This window comes from Schistocerca americana, chromosome 1 (assembly GCF_021461395.2).
Source record: "Schistocerca americana isolate TAMUIC-IGC-003095 chromosome 1, iqSchAmer2.1, whole genome shotgun sequence".
Classification (NCBI taxonomy): domain Eukaryota; kingdom Metazoa; phylum Arthropoda; class Insecta; order Orthoptera; family Acrididae; genus Schistocerca; species Schistocerca americana.
In genome coordinates this window covers 655,631,206-655,648,524 of record NC_060119.1, presented here as the reverse complement: position 1 = coordinate 655,648,524, position 17,319 = coordinate 655,631,206, and the positions used below count along the sequence as shown (strand labels likewise).

General features: G+C 40.8%; 1 protein-coding gene across 2 annotated transcripts in view; it reads left to right on the top strand.

Moving 5' to 3' along the window:
* Window positions 1–17,319, top strand: part of LOC124608258 (TBC1 domain family member 9) — a 164,539-nt gene that overhangs the window by 39,591 nt on the left and 107,629 nt on the right. For both annotated transcript variants that reach the window (XM_047139973.1, XM_047139972.1), the window contains exons 9-10: window positions 1,666–1,874; window positions 1,962–2,041. In XM_047139973.1, coding sequence (XP_046995929.1) covers window positions 1,666–1,874; window positions 1,962–2,041 — 289 coding nt within the window. The remainder of the gene's footprint in view (window positions 1–1,665; window positions 1,875–1,961; window positions 2,042–17,319) is intronic.

The following is a 17,319-nucleotide window of genomic DNA, read 5'->3' as shown; positions in this document are numbered from 1 at the left end:
CACATTACTGTGCTTATCATTGCAAGATGCACACTAAGCTCTAGTCAAAATCATGCTTTATGCCTATTGTTCTTTGAACTTCAGTGGTGTAGTTTTGTTGTATTGGTGGTACTTTATATTTTGTCACCAATGTTATGTAGTTACAATGTATTTTACCAGTGGATGGCTTCTCTCTCTTGCTTGCTGTCCTGCTTGGTGAATGCTTTAGTATCTTCCATCTTGACACCATCTTCATAACCTGATATGTTTACTCTGATTAGCACTCGTACCTTTGGGAGTGTTTTTAGACTGATTATCAAATTCATAGCAGTTTACAAGTAATATCCGAGATTTTGTCGGTGTAACCGATTGATGATATTGTTTTGGGCATCCAGCCAGGCTGCTGATTTTATTTTCGTGTGCAATATTATGGTAGCTAATAAATCACCTTTATCAGGTGCGTGACTGGTGATCGTTTGTGGTTGGAGTCCACATAGTGAATACACTCACGAGACCCTTACTCATGGCACCTGATGACAGTAATTGTGTCAGTCTTCAAAATATTATGAACAAAACTTAAAATGTCAACTTGGCTTGATGCTAAAAACACACACAGTTTGGAAATTTACATATTTTCTTCTGACTAGTACTGATTGTAGTTGCCTAATTTATTATTAATCCCAATTCTTCTTACTCACTGCGCCATGGGATTTTGTGTAGTGTACACCAGAGTGACATATTTTTATTTTGTGGTGTTTACAGATATCAGTTATGAACTGTTGTAAAACTAACGCTAGTTCTTTCTTTTTTATGCACATTTATTACATTCAGTCAGTCGCCAGTTACTGTGATTTAACTTTCTTAGGACTGTTTATGGACCAAAAACCATAATCTGTATGAAGTGTACGACATAAGACAACCACAAATTTATTATCGATTAAATTTAAGTGATCAGAATTGAAACAATTTTTATTGGTAGTTTTAGTAGATATAAAAATTCCTTTAAACATAAAACTGTTCCTGCATTTTTGAGAAATATTAGTTACTGATAGAACTTAAACCAAAGTAAGGTATCAAAATGAATTTCTCTACAGTTTCCAAGACAGTTCACCATGATAGTGCTGACACACTCATGACCCATGTACGAAACAGGTATACAAATAGTTTATACACTTTGCCATTTCAGAAATGCTCTACCCTTTGTTTTTGTCATGAAAATTGATCATCTTCTGCTGCCAAAATAAATATCTCCCTTCACTGTTGCATTAGTGAATGAAATGTATATATGCAGCCTATCAGTTGCCTTTTGTATATACTTTCTCAATGTACTTTAACACAGTATGTTTCTAAGGTGACTGCAAGGCTGAAATTGTACACTCAGTTGACCTAGTCAAATGTATGAGTTGCTCATTGTAGTTGCCTTATCCAAGCAGTAATCATAATACAGAGATTTGAAAATATATGTTCAGTCCTACTGTCTGGATTCATGTTAATAAATATCTTGCACACTGATTGTTTTGGAGTTTATATAAATTCTTTTTTTTAGCTTTCAATATTTAAATGTTCTTGTTTTTCCAGACATTCAAAATTGAATAAAACTTGGGACACATTGTTGTCAGCATTTTTCAAACTAAACTTTAGAAGAATTGAGCGATGTGATAGAGAGCAAAAAATTGCTGTTTCTAGGTGAAAGGCTTGGTCAGTCTGGTATTACCTTTGAAGGATATCAGCTTAGTAGAACGAGCAGAAAACCAGGCATCGAATCCAGCAGTAAATAATTCAGTTCTCATCACTTCGGCAAACCACACAAGTTTCCTCTTCGCACAAATTCAAGATCGTGATTTTGTTGTGCAAAAAATCTCGGAGCTTCTTGCCAGGACAAGGCTTGCTGCACCGTAAGTTAGATCTTTAAAATAAAATTAAATTAAAATACTTCTGATCTTTAAAGTACAGTTAAGTTTCCCATTGCTCTGTGTTAATAGGTCAGTGTACAATTCAGAAAGTGCTCATTCACCAACTTCAAGCAGTGGAAGCATTAGTCAGGGAGAGGAAGCAAAACCAGGTAAAGCACCAAGACATTTTAATGTAGTGAATTAGTAACTGCCATTATACATATTTTGTAAACTATAGTTATTTAGTCACTTGCACATAATATTTTGCAACAAAACGTTTATGGAACTTTACACACACCTCTTTTGTCAGTATTGTGTTGTGGGCATGGGATCCTAAGCCATTACAATACTTCTTCCTCTTGTCTGTTGTAGTTTCACTCGCTGACTACATTTTTGTCCAGACTTGCTCTCTAGGACACATTCCCTACTGACAACATAACATGCTCAAAGAACATTGATTTTGGATTATTTTACGCCACACATTTCAGTTAACTTATGTTGAATTGTCACTTATGGGTTTAATCTGTGCCTTTTCAAAATTCTTTGTGGAAGCACTGGTCTTGGGGAAAGTTTGCCAAATACCCAGCATGACACCAAGACTGTGTGGGGTGGGTCACCAGGTATCTGGTTGGTTGCAGCCTTCTGACTGTGCAGGGAGTGCCGTATTGATTCCTAAGCTGTTACCTTACCTCCCTGCACGTGCTGTAGAGTAGGTGTCCATCCATTTGTGGGCACTGGAACTCCAGGCAGTGGCAATCTAGTCAGCTGGTTGGTGCTGTGGCTAGGTGGCACCTGTGGGGACAGCCTATTTTCTGAGTAGGCTGTGAGAAGGCTGATACCTGCGCAGTGAAAAGACCAAAGTTTTCAGCCAGTGGCAATGAGACCTTGGCAGTCTATTTAGCTTGACTGAAATTCTTCAGTGCAGACTTTTACAACCAATTCTGGTTCTTGGCCACACTATGGGAGGAAAGGAAAACCAATTGAACTGCAGAAACGTATTCCCTGCAGTTCCTGGTTTGCATCCCTGGCAGATGGAGGGTATTTTTTATTTATTGAGCCATTGTCCTTTGTGGAGAATATTTAAAATGTATTTAGAGAAATTTCTTCCCTTAGCAAGTCATAAAGTGGTTCCATTTTAATTAAAACAGCAAATCCTTCCCAATTTCAAGTATGACACTCTTGTAAAAAAACTTGGTACTGTACCTGTTACCATAACACCCAATAAAAGCTTGGACATGGTACAGGGTTTAACTTTCCATCTGGACTTAATGCTACAGATGGATGAAGAACTACACAAACACTTAGAGAAGGAAATATCCACTTCATAATTGTGCATGGCGAGGCCTGCCAGACAAGCTTTGCACTGGAGCATTCTTCCTTGGGAGGGGGATGTGCTTCCTGAGAAAGTAAAAATCATGATTTACCTGCATATGTGTAGCTGTATATCCCAACCCTGATGTGGTGCTTCAAAAGCTTATGTTTTGGATATAGGACTTTCCAGTGTACAAACAGCTCATTTTGTGGAGTCTGTGATTGGCGACTTCATAGAAACACCCCTTGTCAGCTACCAATTGTACGTGTCAGTTGTGGAGACGATCACTGTCCCAAATCCCAGACATGTGCTACCTTAATAAAAGAATAGAAAATCCAGGAATGTAACATCTCCAGTCACCTCTCATATTGTGAGACTTGGAAAAAGCACAATTCCTGCTATTCTATCTCAGTAGTACAGCTTGGCAGTACCTAGAGTACTGCAGCACCAGCTTCAGGGACCTCGACTCCCCACACCTGGCTGGAAAAGCAGAGTTCTATTCTGACTTATGTGAGGTCCCAAGGTTGCCTCCTCATTTTCAGTTACTACCCTCACAGCAGACAAGTGCTCACAAGAATCTCGGCCTTCTAAAGTATTCTAAGAGAAAAGAAGAAATGTTCAGAGAAGACTACCCTTGTGACCACAGAAGTGCCTTATCCCTCCTCACCATCAGACTCTGAACCTATATTTATTGATATTGTACCACCTCCACTGGTGACACAGTGATCTTTGGGTCTGACCTGTTCTCTTGGCGCCTCAGTGTGATAATTCAATGGAACTTCAGTGGCTATTATTGTCACTAGCCAGAACTGGAAATACTAATATCTTCCTGTTCTGTCACCTGCCTTGCTCTCCAACAAATCATTTCATTTATGTGTATTTTCCAACACTTCAGGATTACCATACATTCTATAGGAACTGTTCTGGCCCGAGAGAGCACCTGGAGGTGTCTATAAATTGGTTCACACAGATGTCATCAGTAAGTGTATTCCCCTCTATACTACACTGGAAGCTCTAGCAGTGTGAGTGTGAATGATCCTGATGATCACCATTTCTAACATTTATTTGCCCTCCAGGCACGGCACTTACTGTGAGGTAGCCATTTTAAACTGACACCTCACCACCTTCCCTTTTCTCCTAATTGAGGAGTTAAATGCGTACAACCCTCTGTGGGGCAGTACCATGTTGTTTGATAGGGGCCTTCTGAATGATCAGCTTCTTTCCACACTCAACCTCTCTCTCTTCAGTGACTGTAAGCCTACCCACTTCAGAACAACACATGGCATCTCTTCAGTGATCAGTCTTTCAGTCTCTTCCTCCAATCCTATGGCTTCATTACAGTGTATGCTACATGATGATCTTTGTGACAGTGACCACTTACTAATAATGCTGTCACTTTCTTGTCACTGCTTCACTGGCTACGTGGCACATTGGCAGCTGTGGGCCTCTGCTGTCACCTTTCCCCTTTCTTTGTCAGATGGCTTCAGTGAGGTTGTGGGAGACATTCACACTGTGATTAACTACACTGCTGGGACTGCTCTCCCACTCCCCCCCCCCCCCCCCCCCTTTCTAGGTCCCATATTCTTATAGTCACTACCTTGGTGGACCAAAGACATTACAATAACTGCTCACGATCGTCGAAGTGCCCTGCACCATCTCAAATGACATCCTTCACAGATGCCCTCATCACTGTTTAACAGCTCCATGCAAAGGCTCACTATGTAATTACACAGTAAGAAGAAATGTTGGGAGTTACACATCTCCTTTATGGGAACATACGCTTATTCATTTCACATGTGGGCCGAGCTGCTTAGTCTTCTGGGCCACCAGAAGCCAACACCTGTTCTAGGTCTATTGATGCATTGGTCCCTACTGAACACCTTGTGACACACTTTGTGACAGTGATGGCTTCCTCTTCTTACCTGGCTGCCTTTCGAGCACGTAAAAACAAGTTGGACATCCCCTATCCTGAACCCCATAACCCTGAATTATATACCGAACCTTCCACTGACTGAAACTGCTTCAGGCTGTTGCCTCATCAGACAGTATAGCTCTGATTAGAGTCTTAATAAGATGATTTGATATCTGAATGTTACTCAGACTCCATCTGCTAAAGGTCTTCAAATTGACTTGGTTAGAAGGTGTTTCCTCTTCACGGTGGAGAGGTAGTGTCATCTCAGTTGTTAAATCAGCCAGTAGTTCTTCTTTTTTTTTTCTTTTTATCCACATAATCACCTCTTGGTGTCATCACATTTCACTTACCCTATGTGTCTGAGGCTTTTGAGGCTCCCTACTGAGTTTTATTCATCATTTTTTATCCCACTGATTATTTTGGCTTAGAGTAGGTACATTGCTCAGCTCCAAGAGAATGGCATCCCTCAGGGCTACACACTGAGTGTCACCCCATCACCATCAATGGGATAATGACTTCCATTGGACCAGTGGTCACCCATGCTCTCTATGTTGATGAATTTTGCATTTATATAGCTCCCATTCTGCAGGGCTGACTGAATTCCAGAATGAAGGACATTACAGTACATGCACATGCCGTGCAATCTTTGTTAATTTGTTACCGATCATGTAGTACATATTTTCTAGTTGCTACCTAAGATGCCACATCAGTTACATAATACCCTTTGGGGCCAGGATTCTTTTGCTGGATATGGGCTTGTGGACCCTGGGATTCCTGAGCTGAGGGACTGCTAAGTTCCACCAGTCCTCTGTCACCGTAAGCTGTGGGAATCCTTCAGCAACCACTGTATGGCACAGCAGTGGAATGTTGTGTGTCACAGGGGACAGGGATCTCAGCTTGGCTACCCATATCAAGAGATGATAAAAATCTCTATAACAAACCCTTCAGTCTTGAGATTTGCTGTGTGCCAATGAGATGCTTGGCTGTTGATGTGGAACAGTCATTAACAGGCAACCTCTGTGGAACCTGCTGCACCTCATTTGAACAAAGCTTACTTAGACACATGGGGCTATGTCTGGGTGGACTTTCCTTTCCCTAGCAGCTCGAAGGCAAAGTATTGCCCATCGTCCACTAATGGAGACAGAAAGTACACAGTCTGATGATGATGATGATGATGATATCATCCACTCTGATGGCTTTCTCGACACTTCTTTGGAGGCAGTGGACCTTGGTGTTCAACTGGGAAAATCATCTCACTCCAAGACTGATCCTCCACTCATTGCGGGCTCCCCTCCCAGCAGAAAGTTGGGATGAAAGTGCTACCCAAACGACAGACTGCTTCCATCCTGAAGTGGAACATTAATGGGATCAGCACATATGTGAAGGAAATGGAACTCCTAGAACAGGAATGCACCCTTTGCTTGTGTTTGCAGGAAACATATTTTACATTGTGTGATGCCCCTATACTGTGGCGCTATATGCTTTGTTGTAAGGATGCCTGACTGGGGAAGGGGCCAAGGGAGGGGTTGCTGTGTTTGTCAATGTCAATAATTCAAACCACTCCTCTGCTCTCATCCTGGCTACTGACCTGCAAGCAGTTGCAGTTGAAATTCATGTGTATTGGAGGATCACTGTTTGCTCACTTTATTTGCCTATGCAAGATTCAATAGATTCTGAGGCTCTCGCAGATCTTACGGAACAACTCCCATGACCATTTCTCCTTCTGGGAGACTTCAGTGCCTATTCTGTCTCGTGGGGCTTGACCTCTGCCAGCCCTCGGGGTCACATTTTGGAAAGCTGAGCATCCTCAGCACAGGTACTCCCACTCATTTCTGTGCTGCTACAAGGTCACTCTCAGCCATTGACTTCTCTTTCTGCTTTCCAGCCCCTTGTGGACTCTGTTCAGTGGGGAGTCATTGACAACCTTCACTAGTGACAACTTCCCACTCTGCATTCATCTACTGGTTGGAGCTTTAACTGCACAGAATCCACCAAAATAGATGGACAGCAGGGCCAACTGGATGCTGTTCAGCCAGCTAGCTGTGTTTGAATACCACAGCAGCATCCAGGAGTGGGTGGACCACATCACACGAGTGATCCACCATGCCGCTGACTTATCAATCTCATAGCCCTCAAGTCATCTTTGAGGCAGCCTGTTCCCTGGTGGATCAGTGAGTGCCACTCAGCAATCTAGGAAGGGCGTGCAGCTCTTAGACAGTTTAAGTACTGCCCAACAGCAGACAACCTTGAAGTCTTTCAGGTCACGAGAGCCAAGGCTCAACACATCAACTGTTCCACTTCTACAAAAGTCTGGGAAGCCATCAGGAAGATTACTGGTAAACTCAGTTATTTACCAGTAACAGCAGTGCTGAAACAGGGGTGTTTCCAAACATTTGGAGACAATGGCAGAGCTTTTTGTAGCGGCTGCTGCTGGTGCCAGCCAGGATCTGGCATTGCATCAATCAATCATCCCTTCAGGCATGTGCTCAAAAATACCCTCCATATTTTGGATCTCCGCAGACGCAACAGTTGTGCAAGCAGAGAGATCCATTTGGAACTCTACTGGGGTGGTGTAAACTAGCTCCTGCACATGACCACAAAAGAAAAAAAATCTGTTGTTGTTGTTATTGTGGTCTTCAGTCTTGAGACTGGTTTGATGCAGCTCTCCATGCTACTCTATCCTGTGCAAGCTTCTTCATCTCCCAGTACCTACTGCAGCCTACATCCTTCTGAATCTGCTTAGTGTATTCATCTCTTGGTCTCCCTCTACGATTTTTACCCTCCATGCTGCCCTCCAGTACAAAATTGGTGATCCCTTGATGCCTCAGAACATGTCCTACCAACTGATTCCTTCTTCTAGTCAAGTTGTGCCACAAACTCCTCTTCTCCCCAATTCTGTTCAATACCTCCTCATTAGTTATGTGACCTACCCATTTAATCTTCAACATTCTTCTGTAGCACCACATTTTGAAAGCTTCTATTCTCTTCTTGTCTCTTATCGTCCATGTTTCACTTCCATACATGGCTACACTCCATACAAATACTTTCAGAAACGACTTCCTGACGCTTAAATCTACACTCGATGTTAACAAATTTTTCTTCTTCAGAAACGCTTTCCTTGCCATTGCCAGTCTACATTTTATATCCTCTCTACTTCGACCATCATCAGTTATTTTGCTCCCCAAATAGCAAAACTCCTTTATTACTTTAAGTGTCTCATTTCCTAATCTAATTCCCTCAGCATCACCTGACTTAATTCGACTATATTCCATTATGCTCGTTTTGCTTTTGTTGTTGTTCATCTTATACCCTCCTTTCAAGACACTGTCCATTCCGTTCAACTGATCTTCCACGTCCTTTGCTGCCTCTGATCTTCCCCGAGGTCGGCTTCTACCAGTTTTTCCATTCGTCTGTAAAGAATTCGTGTTAGTATTTTGGAGCTGTGATTTATTAAACTGATAGTTCGGTAATTTTCACATCTGTCAACACCTGCTTTCATTGGGATTGGAATTATTATATTCTTCTTGAAGTCTGAGGATATTTCGCCTGTCTCATACATCTTGCTCACCAGATGGTAGAGTTTTATCAGGACTGGCTCTCCCAAGGCCGTCAGTAGTTCTAATGGAATGTTGTCTACTCCCGGGGCCTTGTTTCGACTCAGGTCTTTCAGTGCTCTGTCAAACTCTTCACGCAGTATCGTATCTCCCATTTCATCTTCATCTAGCTCCTCTTCCTTTTCCATAATATTGTCCTCAAGAACATCGCCCTTGTATAGACCCTCTATAAACTCCTTCCACCTTTCTGCTTTCCCTTCTTTGCTTAGAACTGGGTTTCCATCTGAGCTCTTGATATTCAAATGGTTCTCTTTTCTCTAAAGGTCTCTTTAATTTTCCTGTAGGCAGAATCTATCTTACCCCTAGTGATATGCGCCTGTACATCCTTACGTTTGTCCTCTAGCCATACCTGCTTAGCCATTTTGCACTTCCTGTCGATCTCATTTTTGAGACATTTGTATTCCTTTTTGCCTGCTTCACTTACTGCATTTTTGTATTTTCTCCTTTCATCAATTAAATTCAATATCTCATCTGTTACCCAAGGATTTCTACTAGCCCTCATCTTTTTACCTACTTAATCCTCTGCTGCCTTAACTATTTCATTCCTCAAAGCTACCCATTCTTCTTCTACTGCATTTCTTTCCCCCATTCCTGTCAATTGCTCCCTTATGCTCTCCCTGAAACTCTGTACAACCTCTGGTTCTTTCAGTTTATCTAGGTCCCATCTCCTTAAATTCCCACCTTTTTGCAGTTTCTTCAGTTTTGATCTGCTGTTCATAACCAATTGATTGTGGTCAGAGTCCACATCTGCCCCTGGAAATGTCTTACAATTTAAAATCTGGTTCCTAAATCTGTCTTACCGTTACGTAATCTATCTGAAACCTTCTGAGATATTTTTGGCCAGCAAATTGGTCCATGTTGTCCAATCCACCTACATGGATACACCTGATTTAAGTAATTTCATGTTGTGGTATCATAGCGTGGAGAAACTCTATTCTTCTGTAGCCATATGTTTACTCTTACTTCCAGAGGAAAGTCTTGAAGTAGCTCTGCCAGAACCTTTCTTAAAAAGACTGTCTAATTATGGCCATTTCAATTATCAGGTAAAATGTAGTCCTATTATTTGGTTGTCTAAAATTCCCACCCATACACTAATCTTAAATTTATCTTGACTGCCATGCTTGTAAATCTGATGTAGGTTAGCACTGGAGCAACAAACTTTTCTTTTTTTATGTATGTTGTAGATTATACCTTGATTAAATATCAATTTGTTGGTAAACATAAAAACTCATAAAACAAGTAACAACAAAGTAGAAATAATTTCGTACATTAAATCTTGTGTGATAATTAACCTTGATTTCAGAACTCTGCATATCTGACTATTGCGTTACCTTCCCTCAATACGTTTTTTTGTCTTAAGTGCTTAGTCACAGAGTTCCTGTTTCATGCATTCAACAATCCACTCGTAGCAGATGATATGTGAGACATAAAACACATTTTAGGAAACATTCTGTGTAAATATGTCTTGCTGCAAACACATTGGAATTAGCAAACAATAACAGAGAGACATGTCTGCAAGCTCATTAAATAGAAACTGATTCATCATAGTCTTGTATTACCACTACCACAGCATATTGGATAATGCTTGGATGAAAGTGCGGAGTAGCATAGTGGAGTGATGTAGCAGTGCCCCCTACTGGCAAGAGAGGAATCAACAGGCCCAACTGCTGCATGTGCAGTGAGGTGTATCATCTGGTAACAACATATGTTCAGCATTTGTCATACACTTTTGCAGAATTTCCTGATATTTGCGGCCTTATGTGTCTTATATTAAATCACTTGTCTCTGCGTCATCTACATCACTTTGTTTTGTTTTTAAATGTATGTGCATTAGTAATTGTGTTAATCACATGATAGATGAAGTTATGTATTTGTAGCTTCTGACTAAAATATTGCTGATAAGTGGTGTGGCAGTGTTGGGTACAGTAACATTGTGTATATATGTAATGGATGAAGTAAAGTTGAAAACTCATCATATATATTATGTGTTGAGCAGTTAACAAGCATATAAACAAGACTGAAAATGTTATTAAGCTTCTGTGTGCAGTCCTCCTTCAGAGTTCAGAGCCCCCTCAAACGCGCGCGCGCCCACACACACACACACACACACACACACACACACACACACAACACACACACACACACACACACACTCTTTCACAGACAGGCACAACCTTCCGAATCTAGTCTGGAGACAGATTTCCCTATTCCTTCAACCATAGCTACGAATCAGCTGGAAAAAGTGATATCCTGCTGCCAACCAAATTTACAAAATATCCATCCTTAAGTTCCACTTACTTCAGTAGTACAGAATTCAGCAGGTTGCTAGGGCACCTGAGGTGGTGCTTCACTGACACGTTCTGCTCCTAAGGCACCTTACAGTGTATCCATTGTGGGGATCTATACTCACTGCACAATGTGTGGCAGGTTACAACACATGTGAGTTGCCTAAGGTGGAGAGTCAATGTGGGGACTGGCTGCCTGGCCTTGGCCATGTACTGTGTGTGCAGACAATTGGCCACTCCTTCAGCAGGGTTTGCACAGCACACGTGGAGAGATGTTTGTCAGTTATCAGGAGCTTCAGTGTTAGGGGCATTATAAAGCCATTTAGGAAAATAGGGCTGGAAAGAAGTTCAGTGTGCACTTGGTATGGGGGCCTCATTCGAGATGTCAAGGAAGCTGTGGCTGCAGCTGTGGAATGCACAAGGTTCAGTCATCTAATTGTGTGGCTCATATCAGCACCAGTGATGCCTGTAGCTAGGATTCTGAGGTCACCCTCAGTTTGTGCAGACAGCTGGCAGAAGTGATAAAGGCTGCTGGCCTCACTCGCAGGGTAAAATCAGAGCTCAAAATTTGCAGTACCATATCCAGCACTGACTGAGGTCCTTCAGTTTGGAGCCTAGTAGAGGGTCTCAACCAGAGTCGCTGTTGATTCTATGATGTCTTGGCTGCATATTTCAGGACCTGGAGGGGTGGAAAATTGTAGAACTCTCCTTGATATGTCAGTGGTACTCTACACACAGGAAACAGCTACTCGTGTAGCTGGCTAGGCAATAAGTTGATGTCCTCAGATGATTTCTCACCAGTCAGTACTCAGTGAGCAAAATCAAATCACGTACAAAATAAAGACACTTTGACTGTAAAAATTTTCACAGTTAATTGCCAAAGCTTTTGTAACAAAAGTTTCAGAATTTGCCCTTACCGAGAAAGTTGTTGTACTCAAATTATTGTTGGAACCAAGAGCTGGGTGAAACCTGAAATACAAAGCTCTGAAATATTTAATAAAGTATCAAACATATATCAAGAAGATAAATTAGATGCTATATGAGGAGAGTGTTTGTTGCAGTTGGTAAAAATATTCTCTCTATCGAGGACAATATTGACTTTAATTGTGAAGTTACCTGGACATGAGTAACTAGTGTAGGTGAACACAAGTTAACCATCAGATGTTTTTATTGGCCACCTGACTCCACCATAACAGTAGTAGAGTTTGTTAAAGAAAGCTTAGGCTCAGTTATATGGAAGCACGTAAGTCATGCAATATTAGTTGAGGCAACTTTAACCAACCAAATGTACATTGGGACACCTGTGGATTCATTGCTGGTGCTACAGTCAGTCAGTCTTGTGAAACAGCTCCGAACACGTTTTCCAAAAATGATCTTGAGCAGCTAATTCAACAGCTCACATGCACTGAAAACATTTCAGACCTTGTAGTTGTGAACAGGCCTGACATTATCAACAGTATCGGTATAGAGACAGGAACTAGTGATCTTGATGTCATAAAAGTGACAATGGTTATTGAAGTTACTAAATAAATCACTCAAGAAGGCTAGGAGAGTACTTATGCAGGAAAATGCAGATAATCAATTGTTAGCAACTCATGTAGCCAGTGAATGGAAATCATTTAGTTCAAATATGACAGATGTAGAAGAGTTATGGGCATAGTTTTTACTGATCGTAGATGGCATGCTGGAGGTGTATGTGCTGAGTAAGTGGGTTAAGGACAGAAAAGAACCAATGTAGGTTAATAACAACAATCAGAGAATACCGAGGTTAAAAAAAGGATGTGGAAAATTCTGCTCCTTCGTAGAACCACTGACAGGTAGAAGGCTTCTATCCAGTCATTTGTTGACGAGTTAGTGTAGCAATAGGAGACAGCAAAAAGGGAGGTGAAGTTTTAAATTTTGTGTTTAAGAAATCATTCATGCAGGAGAATCATGGAGGCATACTATTGTTTGACTGTTGTACAGACTCCCCTATGGAGAACGTAGTAATAGGCATCCCTGGCATAGAGAAGCAACTGAAAGAGTAGGAAATAAATAAGTTGCCAGGTCCAGAGTGGAATTCGGTTGTACAGCGAATACTCTGCAGCTTTGGTCCCTTACTTAACTTGCATTTATCGCTAGTGCAAAGTACCAAGCAACTGGCAAGAAGTGCAGATAACTCCTGTATATAACAAGGATAAAAGAATGTACTTTCAAAATTACAGACAAATACCCTTAACATTGGTTTGCTGCAGAATTTTTGAGCGTATTCTCAATTCAAATATAATAAATTTAGTTGACTGAAATGCTTCTGTCCACTAATCAGCATAGATTTAGAAACCATTGCTCATATGGAGCTCAGCTTACCCTTTTTCACATGATATCCTACAAACCATGGATGAAGGGCAACAGGCTAATTGCTTATTCCTAGATTCCAGAAAGTGTTGATTTGGTGCCCCACTGCAAACTGATAATGATGGTCCAAGCAGATGGAATAGGTTCCAGATATGTGAGTGGCTCAAAGACGTTTTACGCAACAGAACCTAGTATATTGTCCTTAATGGCGATTGTTCATCGGAGACGAGGGTATCATCAGGAAAATCCCAAAGAAGGTTAATATGGCTGCTCTTGCTCTCAGTATACATAAATGATCAGATAGACAGGGTGAGCAGCAATTTGTGCCTCTGAATTTTTACTGATGACATTGTAGTATACAAGACAGTATCATTGTTGAGAGATAAGGGTACGGGATGAATTGGCAGAATTTTGATGTGATGAACAGAAGATTGCTCAAATAAATAAATAAATAAATAGGTATTTCGTTGCAAAGATATATGAAATGGAACAAGCATGCAGGGCAATAATACAGAAGGTGAATGGTTGACTCCGGTTTATTGTGAGAATTGTAGGACAATGTAGCTCATCTATAAAAGAGACCGCCTACAGAACACTAGTGATACCCATTCTTGAGTACTGCATGAGAGTTTGAGATACCCACCAGGTTGGATTAAAGGAAGACATCAAACCAATTCAGAGGCGTGCTGCTAGATGTATTACTGGCAGATAGGATCAGCACATGAGTATTGTAGAGATACTTCATGAACTCAAATGAGAATCTCTTGAGGAAAGGCAATGTTCTTAATGCAAAACACTATTGAGAAAATTTAGGGAACTGGAATTTGAAACTGACTGCAGAATGAGTCTACTGCCGCAAATGTAAATTTAGTGTTAGGACTTCAAAGAAAAGAGAAGAGGAACTGGGACTCCAACAGAGTTACATAGACAGTTGATTTTGTCTCACTACATTTGCAAGTGGTACAGGAAAGGAAATGACTTGTACTGGTTGAAGGTATACTCGTCCATGCATCATACAGTGGCTCACAGAATATGTATGTACATGTAGACAAACCCTTACCATGTGGATCATACCTCCGTGGAAGACCCACCTGCAAGACCTGCCATCTGCACTGTCCCATTAAATCCTATTCCAGCCAACCACAGGTATAACCTGCCCTATAAAGGGCAGTGCCACCACTGTAAATGGGATTATGGGATTGTTACGTATTTGCTTAGCTGTAATTTTTGCACAGGCTTTTATGTGTGTGTGTGGGGGGGGGGGGGGGGGGGGGTTGGCATGAATCTGAATGAAAGACACTGCCAAACTAGCCAAGAGCAGAACTGATCAACCAGCAGCAGCAGGACACACCACTGAGCCCAGAATATCTAAATTCAATTTCATCCTTGAATTATATTGATATAAATTGTCCTTACATTACATCTTCTGTCCCACAGTCCTCCTGGCCTCAATCTCCTCGGCCTCCATCCCACACCCACCTCCACCATTGTCACCATCAGGGCCAGTATAACACATACTCATATTTGTTTTTGACGTGAATAGGAGGTACATCCTTAAGACCAGAGCCAGATATGGTGTCAGTGAACCAGAAGTGAAACGTTTACTATGTAATAAATTTTAGGTTATGGCTCCAAAATTAACTTATGTCACTCACAGAGCATACAACTAAAATCTGTTCACTTCTTATTGTTCCCTGAGCAGAGGTGTGTGTGCAGTGGGACACCTGTAATAGCCAGCAGAGCTGGAAACAACATTGCCGACAGTATCATCGCTTCTGCTGTACACAGTAAAAGAAGAGTGAGTGACTTACTTGAAAATGCTTTGTCAAAAAGGAGTGTATAAATTGCCAGTGCCTATTTAGTGTGTCTTTAGTACGTAAAGGAAAAACAGCTATGATCGAATGTGATTTCCAAAATGCCACCACTGTGATCTATGGCTCAAAACAAGTAGTTTCGAAAGCAGTTTCATTCATTGTAGCAAAAAGCACAATTATAAGGTAAATGAAGTTGTTGGAATACAACCAATGTGAAATACAATGAAATGGGATATACAGTTTGTGCAGTGCATTTTTTTGGTTCATCTACAGAGTAAGGTTTGATAGTTTTTTCTGTAATCTCTCAAATATTAATATCTATATAATGGAAGGAAACATTCCACGTGGGAAAAATTATATATAGAAACAAAGATGAGGTGACTTACCGAACAAAAGCGCTGGCAGGTCGATAGACACACAAACAAACACATGTGTATGTTTGTGTTTGTTTGTGTGTCTATCGACCTGCCAGCGCTTTTGTTCGGTAAGTCACCTCATCTTTGTTTCTATATATAAATATTAATATCTGTTTATTATGAGTTCAACAATGAGAAAAAAGGAATGAAGGAAAGCTCAGGAGGTTACAGACAAGGCAGAAAAATTAATTTGGAGAACTTTGACAAGAAGAGCAATGTAAGTGGTATTAATAGCAGATTCAGGGGAGAGGGAAATGTTGGGAACAGGGGGGCCTTCATCTTTCCAATTGCAAATGTCCATTAATCATTATGTCTGAATTTAAAATACTATGACATGTGCATATCAGTGGATATTTTACTTACACTTTCCCTATTTATTACAAAGTATTTTTCTCAGTGATATTCTTATTGATGTTAAGGAATTGTTGGGCCATCGTAAGCTGACATTTATCTGTATTTCTTTATTATAAAGGTTCTCATTTTTGTAGGTATTTTCAAGCTGATACAGGTACATGTGAAGTTTTGTGTAGGCTTGCCATCAGTGTCAGCAGCAATCTTTGCTATTTTGAAAGACACAACCAAGGTGACCAATTCCAGCACTTCCTTTGCATCTGTTTTACACTACTGAAGGCTGTTTCCAGTAAGAAATAGATTTTGTGTATTATTTGTTTCCAACATATTCTCACACTTCCTCATTTGTACAGAACTTTTATTGTGTTGTTTAATTTATCCTTTTGGAACCAGCTGCCCTGGGTGGTGCTGTGGTTTGCTTACACTTCCCCTAGAGCTGGCCCTGGTCATCATATCATCATATTCACAGTTCTCTCTCTCTCTCTCTCTCTCTCTCTCTCTCTCTCTCTCTCTCTCTCTCTCTCTCTCTGTCCCTCCCTCCCTCCTCCCTCTCTCCCTCTCTCCCAACCCACTCCTACACTTAAGAGTGCCATGTGTACGTTGTCCTACCTATGCTAAGGTAAGCTCATCAGTCCCACTTTCATCCCATCCACTTGCTGCCTCTCCCTCCCTCACTGATTTTTCTGAGGCTGAAGTATGACTACCTTTCCATTGTTCAGGATATTACAAAATTCCTTCCTTTTGATAAACTTATTGATTTGCTGCTACAGTCCTATATATCCGGTGAATGAAATTTAATGACTGAAATTCTGTACCAGCAAAAACATGAAAACATGTTGTCCTGGAATAGTAATTACGCATTGTAGTGTCTTGATACACAGGCAGGTCTGAAGAAGAAAAAAGAAAGAAAGAAAGAATCTGCCCAGTAATGTGAACACAGGTGAGCTTCCTCCAGTGTTTTTGTAGTTGAAGGAAAGAGCTTGAATTTCTTTGGTTTAGGGCTGTGATAGTGGGCAATAAATCTGCCTGAGAGCTAGATGATTTACAACTCAATTGAACACTGAATTTTTAAATTCTGGGAAAGGTGCAAGGATTATTCTTGAATGTTTCTAGAGAGAGAATTTTGTGTCAAGTGTGCATGTGCCTGCATATACACGTGGTTTTTGCTTTACAGTCTCTGTGCATGTGCATTTTTTTCCCTTCTGTACAATCATAATGAACTCAATAAAATAGCTTTTTTCATTCTTGTCTTAAATCAGTACAAATTATATGGAAGGTGCAATGATGGCATTTGAGGCATTTATGCACGAGATTGCATTATTTATTGCTCAAATAACTGAATGTTTGAACAAGTGTGGTGTTGCAATGAGATTGATGTAAGATATTAAGGGCTATGAAACATGCAGGAAA